The following is a 22,212-nucleotide window of genomic DNA, read 5'->3' as shown; positions in this document are numbered from 1 at the left end:
TGGCCACCCCTCCCCAAGCCTGGTTCTGTTTCTTCCTCTTAAAAGGGAGTTTTTCCTTCCCACTGTCACCAAAAAACTTAATCATAGGAAAATGTCTGATTGTTGGGGTTTTCTCTGCTTTCTCTGTATCACTGCAGGGTCTTTTGCAACATAAAGTGCCTTGAGTTAACTGGGATTTGGCGTTATATTAATAAAACTGAATTCAACTGAACTGGTTCGATTCCAGACAAAGACTCCAATCCCTCTGGGGTTGGATCAGGAAGGGCATCCGGTGTGAAACTCTGCCAAAATTCAAAACATGTGGAGCTACTCTGTGTCAGCGCCTTGTGACAAAGTAGCAGCCGAAAGTAGCATTTCATTATTTATCGCATTTAGTTATTATTGCCATGACTTCATGGAACACTAATTTCTTCTTTCTTGTTTTTTACTGATATTTACTGAAATCTGGTCGTCCATAATCAGCAGCCAAGATGCTCTTAAAGTTTATTTAAAGACTAAATGCAGAAACAATTCCAGAGCTGACAGTTTGTCTTCCCTGGCCTCTGTTTCAGCATCCAGCAGCATCACATCAGTCACAGATATCTGCCTTTTACGCAGACGACTTTCTTTAAAGTGTGACTGATAAAAGTCATTTCCCAGCTCGTCCGTTTTAAGGAAGCTTCTGGCGTGCCAGCATCTCGGGCCAAGATCAAGTTTGTTTAAAGCGTCATGTATTCCTTACTGGAACAAAATAAGACAAATCGCAAATATTGAAGGACAAAAGAATGTGTGGACTTTTAATGGTTAGCTTGATAATTATTGTAATCTTGCTGCAGACTAAATAAGGTGATTTAAGTTGGTCTTGCAGAGCTCAACAGACACAAACACTGCCAGGAATACAGCTTAATCTAACAGTACTTCAACACAAAAATCTACCAGCTGGCTTTTGTTAGATTTGTTGTTTGAGTCCTCATTGTCTGTCTGTCTGTTGTCATGTGAAAAAAACAAAAATAAAAAATCTCAGAAGGTTTTCATCTTTGTGGCGATCAACTTTTAGAAAACACTTTTAGGTCCTGGTCATCTGTTCAGTTATTTTTATCATTGCTTGTTAAATTGTATGGGATGAATTGTTTAGTCTGTAAAATATCAGCTGACAGCTTTCAGTGCTCCTTGGCACATGATTATCCAGGTCTCTTGAACCCTACTGCAGGGATGAACATCACTATTCCAGAAGACATTTCCTTCTTTGGTGTCTTCGTGATAGTGGTGGAAAGCTCTGTGTAACACATGAGGGCCCGCTGGGTTTGCGTCTGCAAACGCAGATTGTCTATAAACTGCAGTCTAGACACACGAGCCACACGCTAAATACAGCTTCTGTCTATCTGTCAGTGCAATCTGGCAACACAACCTTATTCAAAGGGTGTGGAGCGGACCTCTGCACACACACACCAGATATTTGCTGTCTCAGCTGTTGTTTGTCCATTTCACCTTCTGACCATTTTACTAAAGCTGTAAAAACACAAATGACACATGTTTTTCAAGTGTAGGCTGTGAGTTAGGGCTATTATTATCACAAAAAAGCAGAGTTATTACAGTTTTGTAATTAGCTGGTAATTAGTTTTGTATTTTTTTTTTTTATCTCATTTTGACTTTTTGTTTTTAATTCAGTTTAGTTCCAATTAATTTCATGAGTGAGTTTCATGTTTCAGTTTAGTTTTTATTAGTTTTAGTATTGGGTTTAGTGTTTTTGAATTATTCTAGTATGGGCGGGATATGTTAGAGGCAAGATTTACGAAAAATCAGTACAGGTATTACAATAAAAAGCTTTTTGAAAACAGTTGACTCAGTGTTGTGGACATCCAAATTCACAATAACAATGCCTCATCAATTAAAAATTTACCAAACAAACAAATACAAAAATGATGATACTTACTTTGTGTTTATATTTTATTTAAATTAGCTTTCAAAGTTCACAAAATTTCACAATTTTCAAAAGACTATTTTTAGTTTAGCCTTATACAGATGTGCCAAATGTTTAGTGCAGAAAAATTCAAAATGCTGCATTTAGATTACTGAAATATACATTATGAAAATTATGTTAATTAGGCAAATCGAGTACACAAATAAATTACACTGTCTTTTGATTCTAGGGATTTGCGTACTAGGACGCAAGACAACCTTAAATGAACAACAATACAGAACTAAACTGCTTTCATAGGAATTAAGAGGATACGATGCAGCCAGATGCTTTTAATCAAATGTATGTGATTAACTGATCATCAGCATCTGTAAAAAAGCAGACTGGTCTTCGTGATAGTGGTGGAAAGCTCTGTGTAACACATGAGGGCCTGGTCTGGAGCATTCAGGTGTGTGCTAACACACCAAGAGAGGAAAGACAGCAGCAGCTTTAGAGAAGCAGTTGCTGCTGCCCATCATTCTACGAAGGGTTATAAGGCGATTTCCAAACAATTTGAAGTCCATCATACTACAGTAGGAAAGATTATTCACAAGTGGAAAATATTCAAGACAGCTGCCAGTCTTCCCGGGAATGGACGTCCCAGCAAATTCAACCCAAGGACAGACCGTGCAGTGTCCAGAGAAACTGCAAAGAGTGAAATCTAGAGGCCTCAGTATGTTAAATGTTAACGTTCATGACAGTACAGTTAGAAAAAGACTAAATAAGCATGACTTGTTTGGAAGGGTTTCCAGGAGAAAGCCCCTTTGCTCTAAAGAGAACATGGCACAGTTTAGGCTTGCAAAGGTGCATCTGAACAAACTACAAGACTTCTTGAACAATGAACGTTGGACAGATAAGCGGTGATGATTTGGGCTTGTCTTGCAGCCATGAGCTCTGAATAGTAAAGTCTAAGGAGCTTGGAAAGAAAAGCGTCTGGACTTCTTTAAGTTGCTTGAAGACATTTCACCTCTCATCTGAGAAGTTTCTTCAGTTCTAGGGTCAAATGGTGGAGATTCCCAGATTTAAACCCTGTGGGAGTAACCCACTGAGAGGGACAAAAGGACCCCTGATGATCCTCTACCTAATCACATGAGCCAAGGTGTGAAAACGGGTGTAGGTCACAATCAGCCAAGGTTTCGGGTGAAACCTAGCCCCAGTGATTTCCTGAGGTCAGATGGCCCAGTATGTGAGCAGGCGTTAATCCTTTAAGACCTACCATAGAACCAAGTCCGCCAGAGCTTATATTATATTTTTACACGCTGTAGTGCCATTTTTGGGAGCATTTCAAGTTGCTATACATCAATACAACCATTATAGCCCAGATTTTAATAATATGTATGCATTAAGTGCATAGTAATTACATAAATTGCAAAAAAGTGCAATAAACTACAAAAAAATTGAAAATCGTTTTTGTTTTTTTAACATATATTTCTAGTTAGAGAAATTTAAGAGGCTTATCCCTCAAAACTGTAAATACAAAAAAGTTGCACAAAATAGTTTCCCACCACAGGAAATTTATTTTAAGTGTCTTCATAGTTTTATTTTTGAAATACACCAATTTTTATATACTGCAGGAAAAACGAAAATAAATATTATACTGCAAATTTGCAAAAAAAGCAGCATATGCATCAAAATAAACTATTTCCAGCAGTGTAATATGAGTCCTAAGCATCCCAGAAACGACACAGAAAGTCATAAAGTCAAAGATAACTTTTAAAAACACCAGTATAGGCTCATGAGGCCCTGATGGTAAAAAAAAAAAACTACATTTCCGCAAAATGACGTCACTTCCAGTTTCGGACAGGTCATGGCGGACATGCAAAAGTTCGCGCTGACGTCTATTCCAACGTAGGAAGTGTTATGAACAGCTGATCGGATCGGCAAAGCGTGTTTCTGGAATATTATGTTTTTGTTGCTGCAAGTGCTTTTTATGCAGTTTTTGCAAAGCTATATGTGGAAGGAAACTGTGACTGAGGACAAGCTGATGGCATAAGATGTAAGTACAACTCCTCCAGTTCCATATGCAAAAAAAATTATTGCGCTAGCTTACGTGGTTGCAGAGCTACCGGGATTTAAAAATAGTTACGCAAAACAGAGCGTGCCCACTCCAACCGGCTTTAAAGGGTTAAGGCGTCTGGGAAGGGATCTCAAAACTGGATTATAGATGGCTGACAGTTGGTGTCATAAGCCACCTGTTCAAAGATGGTCGCTCACAGTGGACATAAATGGCCTCTTTTACTCCTCTTTTGAACCATCTGTCTACTCTGTCCAACATGTGAGCAGATTACTTCAAGTTACTGGTGGTAGAGGTGGTTCCACAAGCTAATGAATCGTAAAGTCTACTGATGATTTTTTTTGTATACTTATCTTCATTTTGGCTTAGTTTTTGTGAAATAAATAATAACAGTGTAATATGCCATGTGTTGTTCATCTGAGGTTGTAATTAAAATTTGAAGGTTAAAATAGCCTGTTATGACCCTCTTCAGCTTTAGAGGGGTTGAAAATGGTTACCTGCAGGCTCCCTCGGGGACAGTACTCCGTTACGATGCAGACGTTAGGAGGGTCGATGCAGGCCCCGATGAAGCGAGTCAGATGGTTGAACTGAACGTCTCTCATCTGAAAATAACCACACACAAACACACAGCAACTGTGAGTGCAACTCTTTCCAAACATCACATTCCCGAACCCCATGGAAACAGAGGACGGAGGAGGGAGGACTGACGGCTCGTTTATGTACAAAGTTTTGAGAATAACGCTGCCAGCAGTTCATCAAAATAATCTATTTGCAGTGGGCTAGCTGGCACCGTGTCTTTTCCTACGTGTTGAGACGCATTCCTGCTCGGGGCACCCAGGTGAAACATGTGCGTGTGCATAAATTGCCCTTGGAGGTTATGAATGAGCCAGTGTGCTCAGGGCGATGAAAAAAATAACATAAGGTTGAGGTGTTGAGAGGACGTACGAGCAGGAATATCACACTGGAACAGGCTGAATGTGTAAAACTGCTTTACATGGAAAATAATCACTCACTGGTTTTAACGACACAAAGCGTCTTCCAAAGCATGAATCACTCTGTATGTTCGAAAAAAGGAATGAAAACAGAAACCTTTGGTGGCGATTAAGCGGGAACGTTTCATTTTATGAGAATGTGCGAAGTGGAAATAAAAAGGAAGAAGAAAACAGTAATTTTCTTTTCTAGAAACACAAACGGCTACGAGTGCTAACAAAGACAGCGTATCTTTCTGCAGCTGGTGCAAAACTTTGAAAATTCATCCTCGGTGAGTGACAGAAGCTCGCACACCAAAACTAGGGTGTTAGTTGCTCATGTTTCATGGCTCAGGGGATGTTAGGCTACCCTTTGGCCTATATAATTTCCCCCGCTGCACACAAGCAAGGGGGGAGGAGAGAGCACTGGAAGACAAGTGGTTAAGTTTCCACTGGCAGGCCTGTCTCTTCCCCCCATCTGGTCGGCTTTTATACGAGCTGAGGTTTGACAGTCGATCAGGCCCCCGGGGCGTCTGAGAAGCTGCCAGCTCAGACAGAAGCCTCACTCCCCCATGTGCCTGCCGACTGACCGAGAGGCCACAGAGGCGTCAAGGAAGCCTGAACTCTCCTCTCCTCTGAAGGACAGCAACAGAAAAAAGGCCCAAAAGCACCAAAAGAATCCGAGCTGGAGAAAAAAGAAAAAATGGCCACAAGTTTTCTCCACAACTTTTCATTACCACCGGTGCAATTTCCGAGTTACGGGTTTCCCTTTGCCACACAGTGTTTCCATCACCAAACCACATAAATTGCAAGATTTTCTGTTTTTCCCCCTTCAGCCAGCTTCCTTATCGCTCACTCGTAAACATCACCCAGCCGAGGAGACCTTTTCCATCAGCAGCTGCACTCAAATACATGTTTAAAGGATCTGAACTCTTTGCCGTAACATCCTGCAGTGGGTCTTTGTAAACACTAACACAAACCTTTCACGAGATAAGCTACAGAGCCAGAGTAAAATACCCAAAACTAACATGCTGAAATTGTTCCACTTTAAAAAAAACTCCTTTCATAAAGCAGGTGGAGATTATGAAGGTCTTTCATCTAAACAGTTGCTTCATTTTGGTGAGCAAATAAATTACTTGTTGAATACAACTAGTTGAGATGAAGGGTATTTTTTCTGTCCTCCAAGGTCTCGCTCAGTGTAAAGCTCTCTTCAAACAGATGCAACTGGAAGCACTCAGAGATGCATTTTACCTCAAAATACAACTTTGCTTTCCCCTTTTAAAGAAAGAAGACAAACTCAAGAGTGACGAGAATCTGTTTCACTCGCAGACTGTGTATAAAGGATCGAGGTAGAGTCTGAAAAGTGAAGGCAATGCATTTCGTCTAGTGGTCAGCCAGCAGGGAGCGACTTCTCTGGTTTCAAAAGAAGTCCAGCTGTACAGAAGTCAATAGGAAAAGACCATACTTTTCATTTGATCTATGACCTTTGTAAACACCTTCCTTATGAGCTGTTGGGGTCAATATGAATATATATGAATATAATGAAGCTCATTTTTATAATTTACAGTCGATGCTAGAGTGAAACAGAAGGATAAAGCGGGATGTGCTTTAGGTCAGGCCTACCCCATCAATACCCAATCCAGTGCATTCCTTTCCTTTACTTAGCAACTTTAAGCTCGCTCACTCCCTTGCTGTTTAGTTCAGCTTGAACCAAGAAAGCTAAAAGACAGCGGTGAAGAAATCAAAAGGAAGTATATTTCATTGCTTTTATATTGCACCTGAATTTTATACATCATAACGTCAGAGAAAAATTAACCTTACTCAGAAGGTGGCTTGTTACACCGAACTCAATTAGTTCAATTCCATTTTATTCAATCACATCTCCATGTTTGTTGAATTTGTGTGTCTTAGTCCTGTTTTCAGTGATTGTTACTTCCTGTTTTTTGTATTTACTTTAGTCCCTCGTCTCATGTGCATTATGTTCAGTTTTGCCTCCAATATCTCAATAGTTAGACCCTGTTCAGCTGTGTTCCCAGGTGTGTCCAGTCTGCCCTCATCTCCTCCTGTGTGTACATTGTCTGCATATTCCTCATGGTGTGTGAGCTTCCATCAGTCTGTTGTCTGCAGTCAGTTTGTCCACGTCCTGCTTTGTTATTGTTTTTATTTTTGTTTAATTCCATCTGCCGAATCCTGCATCTGGGTCCACTGTCTGGCAGCAACACGCCCATCTTATCATTTACTGTTTTACTTATAAATACCAAGTTAGAAAATTTGAATCTTTGAATGCATTAAATTATTTTATTTTATTTTATTTTCAGAAAGCTATGAAAGCAAAAACCTTAAAAGTACAGCAATGATTCTCAGTTTCTTCCTCGGAGTGATAAAGTTCCTTCATTTATAAGCCTTTTATGAAAAATGCATTCACTAGATTGAGTGCAAAGAATATTGATCCCTCCACATAAAAGAAGGCAAATGAAACATCCCTCTAGATTCTGATGTTACTTACAAGTAAAACTGGGCCAGATGGGTTGTACTAATAATAATATAACATATTTTTAGATTTTTTTTTCTCCATATTTTATATTTGCTGGAAAACAAATAAAATGAGATGGGGGAAAAAAAACCAGTCCAGGAAATATAAAATTGTGCGAGTCAATTAAAAGTCACTTTTTTAGAAAGAAAACAGAGCTGCAGCGATACAGATTGTGAACAGTAGTAATCCTGTTGCACTTGTACAACACAGGCTTAGTAGGTCAGAAGTGTTGCCCCAAGCCAATCCAGTTACTGCCATGCTTACTGAGTGATTAATAGCATTTTAAACTTTATTCGTTAAGGAATTAGAAACCCATGAAAGCATCCCCCTTTCTCTTTGCAGTTTATTAATTATTGCCTTTGCAGTCTGTGCTCAATAATTAGAGAACAGACACACAGATGGCTTCTCCATTTTTGTCTCTTTTTTTTTAAATATAAAATTAACAATTGAGAGTCACATGCTGCACTTTCTGTAATTCCCTTTGACACGCAATAATAAAGCATCTCCTTCAAAGGAATACGTTTTGGGACACTTACATGCTTGAGCTCCATTAAAACTTGTCTTGTCAGCTCTATCCTCTTCTTGTTGACGTGCTTGATGGCCACCAGGTTCCCCTGTGTGCAACACAAGGTGAGTGGTGAAGCCAGATTTACACACCAGCTTTCATCATATGAGAAAAAAATATATATATATGGATGCACAAACAAAACAACGCAAAAACATGAAATTAAAGGGAATCAGTATTAAGCACAGAGAGAGAGAACAGCAGTGTAGCCTACAGGTACATGTGTGGTCGATTGCAGTTGTGCTGCAGAGGAAGACTTGCGTCTGTTGTTTCCAATGTGATGATCCTCAGAGCCACAGATGTGACAGACTGGAGAAAAATGCTGCTGTAGCAACTATGAAGCAAGACCGGCAGTTTGTGTGGGAGTTTTAACTTTTATTCAAATGAAATGCACAGTTAAGACCTGAAAAATGCTGAATAGAAAGGTTCTCTTTGTCCAGCAATTATTGGCTGTTTCTGGTGACAGATTTTATCACCCTTGATCTGTACTGACTTTCAAGAGGCGTATCAATAACCCTAATTATAAACAAGATGCTCGATCTGTATCCTGACATCAGCATTTATATAAAAACCCTGCATCATTCAGCTAAAAAAAAGAGTACAGCCCGCCATCTCGTTATTCAGCAGCCTCTTTTTGTCACATTTTCTCACACCTCTTCAATCTGAAACGGACAAATTAACAGCAGCAACAAGTTGATGGCCCTGTCCAGACTGCAGGCGGGAGTGTAGAAACAAAGACACACACACACACAAAAAGGCAGAGAGAGAGAGAGAGAAAGAAAATTGACGCATTCTGCAGCTTACATTAAAACCAACTACCTAAATTCGCCCACACTCTCGCTTTCTCTCTCCTCTCTTCAGTTTTTCTCTGCGAGTGTGCACATGTGTGGGCGGGAAAGGAGTGCGCAGGAGTTGAAAATGTCAGAACTCGCTAAGCCTTACCTTAAAATAGCCCGTTTTTGCAAATAGCTGATATTTTCCATGGGCAGTTATCAAGGAGCCGTAGCTGGAGCCTCTCTGAGAAGGTGGAAAGGGATAGTGAGAAGAAAAAAATGTCAGTTAGTGTGCGTAGATTAAAGCAAAGAGGATTAAATCATGTTCACTTTAAGACTGTGCTTCTACTTCACTGCAATGTAGATTTCTAAAATGGTTCAACTACCCAAAAACATGCCCCACTTCTCTGCGTAACATGAAACCATCGCTCACTTATATTTGAGAAAATAAAGTGCTTTCAGATTCCAGCTCGAGTCCTTTTGCAAATGTCTGCAGAGCACACCGAACGAATAAAAATCAAGTGGGCGCACTGCATGCATACAGCCAGCACAGTCAACTACACATTTGTATAGAATGCAAATATTGGCATCACACGGCACCCTGGAAAATACTCTAATTTGGAAAATTTCTGTGTTTTCCACACACACACACACACACACACACACACACACACACACACACACACACACACACACACACACACACACACACACACACATCCCAGGAAATGGACAAAAAAGCAATAATGAAAAAGGTGTGTACATGTGCTTTTCATGAACACTTGCACGTGTGGGATGAAACACAACCCGAAGGAGATGCATTAACACTCAGACAACAGAACCCGATACTAAGAACGTAATGACGTATTATGTATATAGGAGTGGGGGCCAGGCGAAGGCTTATTTTAACAATCATTTAATATGCCACTGCAAAACCAGCTACCATCAATAAACCACCAGGAAAGCTTTCAGGAATGTGTAAACTCACAAAGGATTTGGACTCTCTCGGGGCAGCAGCTTTTGCTTTTTCTAACAAAACCCACAAACTGCTTTTTAATACGCAGCACACAGTGTGTAAACAGGAGGGAAGCTCTGAACTTCAAACATGTCCGATTAGCATTTTGAATCCCGGAGGGTCCAATTTTACCACAGTGACATGTCCAGACTGATAATCAGGCCTGTATGAATGAAATATACCAACCAAGCATGCAAAAATAACCTGCCAGATGAGCAACTTTTTTACCAATTAACATCCACCAGGTTACAATTAACGAGGGGCAGGGCTGGGTTTTGTTTTAGCTACGTGCTAAATAGGTAGATTTTCAGAACTACAAGTCTCATCCATTTTCACATTAACCAAACTCAAATCATAGACGAGTGCAGAGGTTGCCATATGGTGTGACAAGATAAGTCCAGGCATGCTTTGGGGTTTTTATGGTAAGCATATATTATTATTGCAGCATATGACTGCATATAAAATTTAGGGTTCCCTAAAACTGTTTTAGGGACGATGTTGAATTATGAAAGTGTGACACATCAAAATATCTGGCATCACGATAATGCAAGTGCAAAGAACATAGCACCTAAAAATGTAACCAAAAGAAGAAACAAAAACTGCCAATAAAACCACTTTTCTCATGAGTTCAGCTGGACTGGCGATGTCAGCAGGCCTCACTCTGACAGCTCATCAGTCAGGAGACGCTAACTGAGAAATTCTTATTGACTTAATTGACTCGAGTGTTGGATCTAAACCACAGGCATTAAGACTGTTTTTAACTGTGTGAAGCTGTTTGATAGCGGGATAGACAGAAGGTGTAGGTGGAAGGCTATATTTGGGGTGCTAGTTGCAGATGTTCAAAAGAAGCATTTTTTTTGCAGAATGAATACATCAGTGTTCAAAATTTTGGCTGACCCTTTGATAAGTTTTTGGTTAAAAAAAAAAAAAAACACACGTTGAAAGCCACTGTGCTGGTGGATGTTAAGAGGAAACTGTGATGGGATAAAATAAAAGACTGTATATAAAAAGCTTGCTGAATCTACTGTGATCGGTGGTTTGATGACTGAAGTGACCACATTTGGATGGTATGGTGGAGTGCTAAGTTATTAGCCACATTAGCAATCTTCATTACCAAGGCCCATCAACAGTCTAGGGATGTTATTTAGTGATAACATATCAAATAAAAGGGCATAATTGCACTCAAAACTTCTGTTAGTACAATTAAAAACACAGTAACCCATGCTGTTTGTTAGAAAAACTTGATAAAAAGCTGCAAAAGTTTCCAACATGGTCATCATTTCCAGTTTAGTTACTTGAATTTGGTTACAGGTGACACCACCTGTAACCAAAGCTGCCACAACCCTAACTTTAAATTTTGTTTTAACTTTACAAGATTGAGATAGAAAAAGGTCATTCTTTTACTCTGGTCATAAAGGGGGAAATTGGCTGAAGAGACCAAACTCAAAGCTGTAAACATGATTATTTCTGCTGTAAAGTTGGATATTCTAACATGAGCGTCTATAAGGATTAGCTCTCTTTTGGAGCTACCCTCAAGTGGACATTTGAGGAACTGTAGTTTTTGGTTCTTTCACATTGACTTCACTGAACATATTCCTACAAAGCTTCTTGACAAAGTAGCAGAGAGGATACAAAGTGGGGTAAATGCATGCTATGATCAAGACTAAGAAGCAGGAGAGGACTACTTATATACATGAGGGTAATTAAGAAGAGTAGAAACAGATGGGTAACAAGACACTGCTGATTTCAATCAAAACAATAAGACAGCAGGAGGAAGTAAAACCAGGCACAAAACTCAGCTGACATTTAATGACCAAACTAAAACACAGAGTAAGCAAGACTAACTAGGCAAATAAATAAACTTAGTGGGAAAGACACAGGAGAATGAGACAGGAAGCACTGAGGGAACAAATGAACTAATACAAACTGGAACCAGGAACCCAAGACTGTAAAGACTATGAAAATATATGAAAAACTAATAAAAAAACAAAACAAGAGTTAATTAGAATAAAACTCCAAAATACACAGAAACCGTGAGAACAGAATAGGGACCAGGGCACAGACAACAATTTTCTAGGCCTCACAGATTGCAGCCTGATATAAAGTGATAAAAAGCTCACAATTATGAAGATTGTAAAGTTTAATGGCTGCTAGCTCTCATATGAGATCGTGTGGGTGTCATTTCAACATTTTGCATCATTTTCTGCACACAAATCTTGTGATCTACCTGTGAGAGGGTGAGCCGACTGCCAGCACGCTTGTGGTATTTATTTGGGCTCTCGAACTGAAGGTCCTCCCACCGAATCCTCCACAGCATTCCTGCCAGTTCCTTCTCCAGCTTCAGTTTCCTGCAGAAAGTAAAAAAGCAGGTGGTGAAATCGACAAGGTCACGGCAGCACAAACAACAGGAGAACTGGACTGGTTTGGGGTTGATGCAAAGGCCATGAGGTGATGTTTTCACCACAAAGCTACACCAGCTGGAACTAAAGCAATGATTAAAAGTCCTTCGGAGCCAAGGTGGTCTGCAGGAGAATTATAAGTTATTAAGCAAGCTGGATTTAATCTCGCAAGTCACCTTAAAACAAAATGCAAATTAACTCCATTTGTTACGTTTGATCTCTGTCTTTCCTGTTGGTATTTCCTGAGATAACGGTCTCAGATGTGATTACAGAATGTCTCACATACAGCATTTACGTGAAGTTATGTACATTTGGTGATGCATTTAGGCCTGTGTTTATTTTTATTAGATTTTAACTTTACTGGCTCATATGCTCTACTTATTGACGCTTGGCAGTGAGGCACTATTTTAGGGGAAGTATCTTGACTCTCCTGAACAAAGGGCTCTTTCTTCCAAGCAAAATACAGAAACATGGAACATTTGACAGTAAACACCCAAACTGCTATTTAGTGAAATCAACTGAGCATGAAGTTAGTGTAAATATAAGTTCACAAAATGATTTCTTTAAAAGGATTGTCACACTGCACATTGTCCTTAGTTTTCCTTTGGGTCACTTTTTATGATGCCTTCTGTCTCGTGGGCCTTTCAGTTACTTCCTGTTCTATTTTGAAAGTTATTCCCTCGGCTAGCTTACTTTTTTCTTAACTTCCTGTCTCTGTTCTTTTCCCACCATTGTTTTTGTCTAATTAAGCTTACTTTTGCATTTTATTTCCCTGAACTGTGTTTGTTCTTGCAGTGCACTCATTAGGGAAAACAAATTTCCGAGTGGAAAAATTCACACAAACCAGAGTAAGAGCAAGAGGAAATCTTGGGTTGCTGAGTTGATGACAGATAAATGTACATATTTGCATAATCATAAGAAATTTTAGATTAATGTTAAAAATTCATGTATCGCATAGAAATGTTTTGCTTATGTTTGATAATAAGAGTACAATAGAACAAAAGAGTACATGAATGCAGGGTTCGCACCGTTCCTCTTTTTTTGTCATTTGGTCAAGTTGTCAACTTTTTGTCTTATGTATTTCTCACATTTGCGTTTCCTAATAACCTTGTTGAACTTTTATTATATTTCCTTGTTACAGCCACCTTCCTACTGCACCTTTCATTAATCTTGGCAACATTTATGTTACTTTAAATTTTGGAAAGTCCCCTTTCCCTCTCTGTCTTACAACCCTCATGCTTAACCAGGCTATTTTAGCAGCTAAAATCACCGCATTACATTTAAAACAGGAATGCTTCACTTGATAACTAATAAAAAAATTAAATAATTTATTTGTGTCTGTCATTCCTTAAACAGTTTAAATTATGTTTAAGTAAAAAGGAGTTAACCCAATATGTCTGAGTTTGTTGAGCTATCTTCATAGTTACTTTGGTCATTAAGTATCTGCCTCGAGGCGCAGGCACACAACCTTTTGCTTCTCTAGGTGTGTTAGCCATTGTTCACTGCAAAACTACATAAAAAATATTTCCAGGTTCAGAAAAGATCCCAGATAACTTGCGGTTATCTTTGCCACACTGATGGCAAACTATGAAAAGTTTGGTAGGTAAATAACAAATTCATGGTGGGAAATATTTTTCAATTAAGGTCTAGAAACCTGTCTGTACTTCCTGATAACCAACAGTCATTAGGCAAAAATCTATATTCCCCAACCAGTTGCCAAGTGGTTGCTGAAGGTAAAGTCGGTTGCAGTCCTTGCAATTAGTTTTATAGCTAGCAGATTATCTGGGCCTGTTCGACTGATAGTGTTGAGAGTGTCACAATAGTACATATATATATACAGCAGTCACTTGAAGGTTAATCATCAATCAATGTCCACTATATCTTCTACTTCAAGTAATGGTACAGTGCTTTGCAAATTTCTTGGACCACCTTTAGAAATCTGTCAAAAGCCTGCTTAAAACAAAAAAATACTTAATTCGCTGAACTGAATCTTTATACCCAAATTTGATCCGGCACACTTGACTTCTCTGACAAGTCAGAAAATAAACAAGCATAACATTAAACCACTAAAACTATGTTTTCTGTTCAGGAATGCAAGTAAATAATTGTAATTTGGCATCTTAATCAAAAGGTAATGTGTTTTACTAATCTGTTTCTGATTTTTTTTGTGAACCAGTAAAGTTTAAAATCATTGATAAAAACATTTCAGAATTTAAAATATGTTGATGAAACAGCTCGCACATACTGGTGGATTAACCATTACAGAAAAAAAATAATTAATTTTTTTAGTTACCAATACTGTTAATTTAGGGCAGCTATGTCATAAAACAACCATTATATTGGTTGGTAGAATCCACTTCACTCTTTTATTTTTTTTACTCACTGAATTTCAAGCCATAACTGTACTTTAGTACTACCACTGTTTCCAACTATGTTTTTTTTAAAAGAACTATAAAAGTTAAGGTCTCCTAACGTTACTCTTCAGACCAGTTAAACACACTAGGGTTAAGAGCTTTAGACTAAATGCAACTTACAGTATTTTACAGTTGTTTTGACTCAGCGTGAAAAATCTTTTAATTAATTTATGCCTTATTCAACTGAATTAATGGTAATGTTTAACCGAGCATCGTAATGTTGCAGTTCACCGAAGGGGGTTATCATAGAGTACACTGAAATCATGACTTCTGGCATTTAAAACAGTAAAAGCCTCACACAGTAAGCCACGATGTATACCACAGAGCTCAGTGAGACATTATGAAGTGGAAACAGCATTTGTGGTGATTACCAATCATCTTAAATTGTTGCTCACCTGGGTAAAGTTAAAATAATGGCACGGTCTGTCCAGGCTTCCCAGTAATAATCATTTAAAGTGCATTAGCTACTAAATCATACCGACCAAGCTTTAGTGTCCTGCCTTTTGTGGTTCATAATAGGAGTGTGGCAAATCAGCCTGTCTCTGTGAATTGCCAGTTTTGGATACTGAATTGCTGTGATAAAGCTAAAGCAACTGAAAAACAGGGTCAAGTGTTCAGTGAAGAAGATACAATCACTGAGCATCATCCAGAAAGGTATTTTATGTATGCAATATATGTGGTGATTTCTTCTTTCCCTCGTGTCCTGTAGTCTTGGCTATCTGCTAAAACAGAGCTTGAGCCAATTCTTTTATTTATTTAAACACTGATTAAAGATGTATTTGACACAAATAAGAGCTGCAGCCTACTTAACTGACACTGCTTATTTCTTGCAAATGACTTGATCCAAATACTGAAATCCTGCAGGGTTTTTCCTGGCTGAGAATAGGCGAGCGCCCCTGGAAGCACAATCAATCTGTGTACAGTAAAGGCAATGAGTTTGTGTCATCTTAAAATGTCTCAAATCTATGTTTTCAGGTTATTTTTTAAAAAAAAGAGTGTCCAGTCTGTTTGACTACATGAAATTCCAATTAATTTTCAAAAGAAATCCTCTGTCAGAAATGCTATAAACATCTCTATGCATGTAGAAAAAGACTCTGTCCTGGTGCAGAAATGCACTATAAATTAAAGCTTAAATAGAGAAATAAATCCTAAAATTACTTGTCTGTTGTTCTGTCTCTGATTTGTCAAAGCACTATAAATTATGTATTGATCTATTAATAACAATATTGATACAATATTTTGATATACTTCTACTACGAGTATACAAAGGCAGACAGGCAAACAGATTACTAAAAGAGTCGATTAAACAGAGAGCCAAACATGAAAGTCACATGAGAAACATACAATTAAAAAGTATGATTTAATTTTAAAACAGTGAAAAACTAAAATTAGACAAAACAGCTGCAAGCTGATAACCATATAACCAGATGTAAAGTCATCACATACAAGCAGGTCTATAAAAATGAGTTTTAAGAAGGGATTTAAAGGAAGCCAGTGAATTTGCTACCCTTATCTCCTCAGCCAGGCTGTTCCAAAGCCGAGGGGGCCTGATAGCAAAAACACGGACACCTTTAGATTTAAGCCAACTGAGGATCTAAGGGCTGCAAACTAGTTCATAGGCGGGTCATCATTTATGCTCTGCAGCTTGAGGCCAGACCCATACGTGCTCTAAAAGTGATCAATAAAATCCTAAAATCAGTTCTAATACGAAGCGGAGACCCTGGAGAGAAGCAATGATTGAGATGATGTCATTTAAATGTTAGAACCAGTAAGAAGCTGATCTGCTGCTTTCTGAACCAGCTGGAGGTGAGACAGACTCTTCGTTTACGTCAGATAGGAGGGAGTTGAATCAGTCAAGCCTATTATTAAATTACTCCTGGATTAATAAGCAACAGATGGCCTGTTGTTGAAGCCTGTTGTCTTCCCCCCTTGGTTAACCTAAATTCTTGACTCCAACCAGTCTTCTTTTGTGGTGCCTAACATGACTCAGGTTTGTGCTACACATAACCAGAAAGCTTTCTTTTCATATATACTCAAGGAAAGATCATGCTTTGGGTTAAGAAACACCTTTCCAACCACATTGTTGCTTTCTGCTCTCAGAGTAGAAAGGTGCCATAAACAAGTCCATTTACTGTGTTCCATTTTATAAAGCCAGTCAGGCCAGCTTTAAAGACACGTTTCTTTTATTTGAATAACAACCTCAATTATGAGAGTAGAGCACTTTAGGAAAGACTATCTAAAGGGACAACAAAGCAACATGATTGCTATCCAAAAGACAGATTTAATGACCAAACCAAATGAAGGCTTTGTGCTACACTGGTCATCTTTGTACACCGTAAAATTTAATAAGCTGGCTTTCCTTAAAAAATAATGAAAATTCATTCACTTAAGAAATTCAAATTGTCCTGGCAACCACCTGTCACTGGGGAAAAATGATTAAATGCCAACCAGCTGTAATTTGTTGCTGGTGATTTCTGGCAGTCAATTACTGGTGTAATTGGTTGCTGTACCAAAAACCACCTTGCGATTGCTTTGGCTAGCAGATAGCCATGGCTGCCAGTAGTTTGTTTTGAAGACAGTGACTTAATAATCATAATAATAATAATGGATTGCATTTATATAGCGCTTTTCGTCCTCAAAGTGCTTTACAATGCCACTATTCATTCACACACACATTCACACACTGGTGGAGGCAGCTACAGTTGTAGCCACAGCTGGCCTGGGGCAGACTGACAGAAGCGAGGCTGCCATATCGCGCCATCGGCCCCTCTGGCCAACACCAGTAAGCGGTAGGTGAAGTGTCTTGCCCAAGGACACAACGACCGAGACTGTCCGAGCCGGGGCTCGAACCGGCAACCTTCCGATTACAAGACGAACACCCAACTCTTGAGCCATGATCGAAGATGCAGACAAGTCGGCATCTTCAAAACAAACTATCGCTGACCAAAGCAATCAAGGAGGTTTTTGAACCTAGCGACAGTTTGAGGGGTGAAACGCAGACGTTAAGATCAGCGATTGTCCAATCTGCCCCAACAGCCACGGCCACGCAAGTGATCGAGAGAGAAACTACAAAGGCATACAAATTTATCAATTAACCAGTGTATTCTGCCCACAAGCTGTGGGTCATGGCCGAAAAATCAAGCATTGTATTTAAAGCAGCCAGATAGTTTGGGCATCTGTCTAAGATTTGTCCTGGAAGCCTCCCAGGTGAGCTGTTCAACCCGAAGTAGATTCTAGGACAGACCTGGAACACACTGGAGAGATCTCAGCTGGCAGGTGAGAAGGAGGTCAAAGCGTCTCTGATTAGCTTTTAGAAGATGGATGGAGGGATGGAAACCTTGGTAAAAGCACTGAGCTTGTTTAGCTCTAATGAAGGAGCCTTTAAGATACATTGAACAGACTCCTGATAGACTGGGAGTGTCTAAAAGCTTTCCAGATGATGTTAGATTAGGATGAGAGTTGCATTAGTTTAGGTTTTGTTATCCTTATTTCACACACATGTCAGCAGGTTGTTAAATGAAACATTTTTCGCTAATGATTGTGGTGTTTAAATTGGCGCGGAGAGGAATTTCCCAGATTGCGTTTCCCATGATTTACTTCTGCCTCCTATTTCGTCCATTAAAGGTGGATGAATAAAAGCAGATATGTGAAGCAACTTCTCCACAATGGTAAACAACCACTAAATGTCTGCAAAGCCCAACCAGAGTAATGAATTCATCCATTTTCTAATCAGTGAACTTTGTGACAAGTTTCTGAGTGTTGCTTTTTTTCAGCACCACTCTGATAAACATGGCACCATGGAGAGGAAGAGGCACTCTAGCGACTCAGCACATCTGGGGGAAATCTCAGAGGAGCTGATGCTTCTTGACAATTCACGATTTACGACAACAATAAATTTAAAAAACGCAGGAACTTTTGTGCGTTTTTTTTTTTTCTTTGCAAGGTGGCAGTGGATTCATTGGCAGACTGAAACACTTAGAAATGAAAAATGAGCAGAGCCCCACACATTCCAGCCCAATCTAAAAAGGTGTAAAACGTTTCCAGATGGCTTCAGGGAAATTATTGTAGCGTGTGCATATCATCAGCTTTTAGTCTTTTCCCCCAGAATATCCCAGTTGGCTCCTAAAGTGGCTCATTATCATTTTTTTTTTCCTTTGCGACTTTTTCACCAGAACAAATTGTGTTGCTGGAGAGTCCAAAAAGTAAATTCTGATGTTTGCTAGTATTTGGAGGACAGGAAACGCCATTAAAGTACCTCATCCACTACTAAAAATGTACTTTTCTATTAAAAGAACCTTGTTTAGAGACCTCTGGCAGCCAGAGGGGCAAAATGTGAGGCTCCACACTGGGCCTATTGTTTGGTAAGTCCCATTTGTGAATACCTCCACAGGACCAGCCCCTTCATTAAAAACAACAGAGTCACTGCTGCTCTGCTCAACATCCCCTCACGCCCGCTGCTGCTGCTGCTGCACAGCAGCCTCCAAAATCAACGGCGAGCAGCTGACAAGCAGCTGTTTAAATCTAAGGCACTCCAGGGTGAAGTTTGAGAGAAAAATGTGGCAAAGTTATATATCTACATCTGAGCCATTAACAAGTAAGCTGGTCTGATTTCTGAGCCTTAGATGTTATAGATCATGTTTTACTGTCTTGTGCGGGGACAAAATTAAATTGAAGGCTGAATTTGGTTTGCTGCATGGATTTCATCAAAAAGCAATACAAAGAAACATATCATTCAATATACAAGTCTCTTTTTATTAAACTGCATAGACATCAGTTTACGTCTGTGTACATGTCAGAACAGAGATCTATTGCCAAAAGATTTCTTAAAACAAATTCATTTTATTCAACATTTTCTGCCCTGTGAACTAGATTTAGATCCACCCCCAAATTAGGATATTAAAAAAAATAGTTAAATGTATTAAAAATAAACATGTAAGCAGCAGTAAATATATATCATCTTTTAAAATTATATTTTTTCTTTTTATATATATATATATATCTTCTTATTAAAAATATAAAAAATTAAATACTAATTTCTCACTGGGTAAATCACTTCTCAATAGCTACTGATAGTGGCATAAACTCCAAAATGTTTTTAACATTTTAGTGGTGTTTCTGTAGGTCAAGCACTAAAAGCAAAATGGAGGCCCCTCTGCAGGTGGTTGGTCTTTAAAATGGCCACAAACAACCCTGCTGTCCGCCTCTCTGTCCATCAGCAAAGCCCCAGTAGTGTCTGCAAAAACAGGAAGTCATTTGTTAGCTTTATATGAGACAGAGCCAACACCATGACTTTAAAGCTCCAAGTCATGGTGTGCTTTAAAAAAGGATAACTTATTAACCAGGGCTCCAGATATAACACTGTCATTTATGTACAGAGATTGAGTCTTAATATAGTTTGAGAGCACAAAGTTCAAAAATGTAGGTCAGGAACAAAAATACATCACAGAGTTTCCCATCACAGAAATAGATATTTGTTGTCCCTAAATCCAAGAAAAGAAACTTACCATCCAAGAATCCAGGAAAACTAGTTAGCTAGTTGGGAAATCACAGTGTGTTTGTGGATTTGGGCGCTGGAAAAAACAGAGACGATCAAGTTAATTTTATTCAGAAATGAGTGTAGGCTCTGCATCTAATTATCTGCACATTAATAATTAATGGGCATGATCAACTCAGATTCAGGTTTAGTGGATTTACCTCAGGCAGACAGCCGCTCCTCCGTCTTTCTTCCACCATTCGTCTGATCAAAATCCATTCTGATTGGCTGGTGATTAACACTTGTTTGTGTTAATAGTCAGTATTAGAAAACGGATCAGATTACCGGTGTGATTTATTAGTTTGATTTGTTAATCCTCCATAAAATCAGTGCATTTATCAGGGAGAATATCCTTAACTGCCTAAGTAAAGACACCTCTGAAGATGTGAGCAAAGAGGGAAGAGCAGAAGAATTTTCTTTCATTACATGCAGATAACACCCATGATATTAACCAGCCTATGGAAATCTTTCCAGTCACTTTATTTCTCGGGGCATGCATGATTTACTTCTTGAGTAATTAAATGAGGCTTAATGTTACAACATAAACCATGTAGACTGTGCCACTCGGGACAGTGGCACAGTGCCGAGCACAAAGTTAGAACCATCAGAAAAGCAGCAGGCAATTACTTTTTCCCTTAAATATACAACTAAAAGAAAGTGCTCAGGGGCAGCAGTAACAATTAAACACCGACGCTTATTTAAACAGCTAATTGCATAATGTTCTGTTTATTTTTAACTTCAAACTGCAGTAGCATCTATATAGGGTGCACAGTCTCTAGGATTTCTTTTTGTCTTTTGCTTCTAAAGACATTTAGTGAATATGCTTTCTATACCAGTGCTTCTTATCATTTATTTCATCTACTCCACAGATGTACTCAAAACACTTTTCTCTACCCCCAGACAGCTTTCATGTTCATGTGACAAACAACTAACTGTGTAAAATTACTACATTAACAGTTCATCGACTACTTTTAGCTACTTCTCCATTTAGCAGCTATTAATTCCTATTACAGTTTATGTTTATTTAACAATATAACTTGTGCTGTCAGAGATAAACGTTTACATATCGTTTAGCGATCTTTCAAGTGCTAATCTATATTTTTAGTTAACAGTTTGACCTTTCTTTTAGCAAAAATAACTTTAGCTAGCTACTATTTCAATCCTAAATTCATTAGGTTTGCTAATAATTTATTTTGAACAGTAAGCTAACATTTCAATTTAAACTATATCTATTTTATTAAGCTAGCTATTTCATTGGTTTAGCCATACTATTAGCTAATAATTCTATCTGTTAGCCATGTTTTTAGCTACCTACTGTAATTGTCAGTCACTACAAAAGTAGCTATAGTTTTACTCAACTGTGGGCTTTTACTTCTGTTAAATTCAAGTGTTTTCATATAATTTCTTTACAAAGTTAACCATTTATCTGTATTTCATATTAATCCATAAAGTTCTATAACAATTTAATTCATTTATCCATAGCCCAGTATTAGTTAATAACTTTAAAAATATTATCACTTTATACTAACAGTTCCAACATTTAGTCACAATTTTACACAGCGTTCAACCATTTACTTATTTGTATTTTTTTCAGCACTGTTTTCTTTATTTATGTATTTCTTTTGGCTTCTGTTCTGCTCGTCTGTTTCTTTCAGTCAGCTGTTGATTTTTATTCTCAAACTTGTTCAGGTTAATTCAGTTCTTTAAATAATTCTAATAATTGTGCCAATCTGTCCTTGTACACCTTGGAAGTACTGTTTAAAGGCAGTAGTTTTTAATATCGAGGTCCCTGAGGGGATTGAAAAAACATAAAACATTTCTCAGTGTCAGTCCTGCCAATTTTATTTATTTATATTGTAAACAACATGAAATATTAATTTAGGCTTTCGTGGTGCTGTACATAAAATAATTCTGGCTTATTTTTGCTTATTTTGAATATTATTTTGCAGGGCTTTTATAATCCACTTGTAATCCTTTGAGAGAGGCACAATAATCAGCTCAAGTGATGTTTTCCACTTGACATCACCAGTGTGTGAATTATTAAAATAAGCGGCATTTTTCC

At 38.4% G+C, this 22,212-nt stretch overlaps 1 protein-coding gene and 1 long non-coding RNA gene across 2 annotated transcripts in view; one reads left to right on the top strand and one right to left on the bottom strand.

The window, feature by feature from the left end:
- Positions 1–22,212, bottom strand: part of LOC120714624 (atrial natriuretic peptide receptor 2) — a 96,806-nt gene that overhangs the window by 41,579 nt on the left and 33,015 nt on the right. Inside the window, exons 8-11 of the mRNA XM_040000955.1 lie at positions 12,032–12,152; positions 8,959–9,033; positions 7,988–8,065; positions 4,448–4,552 (exon numbers count right to left, since the gene is read on the bottom strand). Of these exons, the coding sequence (XP_039856889.1) occupies positions 4,448–4,552; positions 7,988–8,065; positions 8,959–9,033; positions 12,032–12,152 (379 nt within the window). The remainder of the gene's footprint in view (positions 1–4,447; positions 4,553–7,987; positions 8,066–8,958; positions 9,034–12,031; positions 12,153–22,212) is intronic.
- Positions 1,103–20,836, top strand: LOC120714628. The gene is made up of 4 exons (XR_005691448.1): positions 1,103–1,113; positions 9,338–9,341; positions 19,153–19,158; positions 20,732–20,836. It is a non-coding gene; the product is annotated as an uncharacterized LOC120714628 (long non-coding RNA).

Source organism: Simochromis diagramma, unplaced genomic scaffold (assembly GCF_900408965.1).
Source record: "Simochromis diagramma unplaced genomic scaffold, fSimDia1.1 OVJJ01000596.1, whole genome shotgun sequence".
In the NCBI taxonomy this organism is placed as follows: Eukaryota; Metazoa; Chordata; class Actinopteri; order Cichliformes; family Cichlidae; genus Simochromis; species Simochromis diagramma.
The sequence above is the reverse complement of the archived record's forward strand: the minus strand, read 5'-3'. Positions and strand labels throughout refer to the sequence as shown.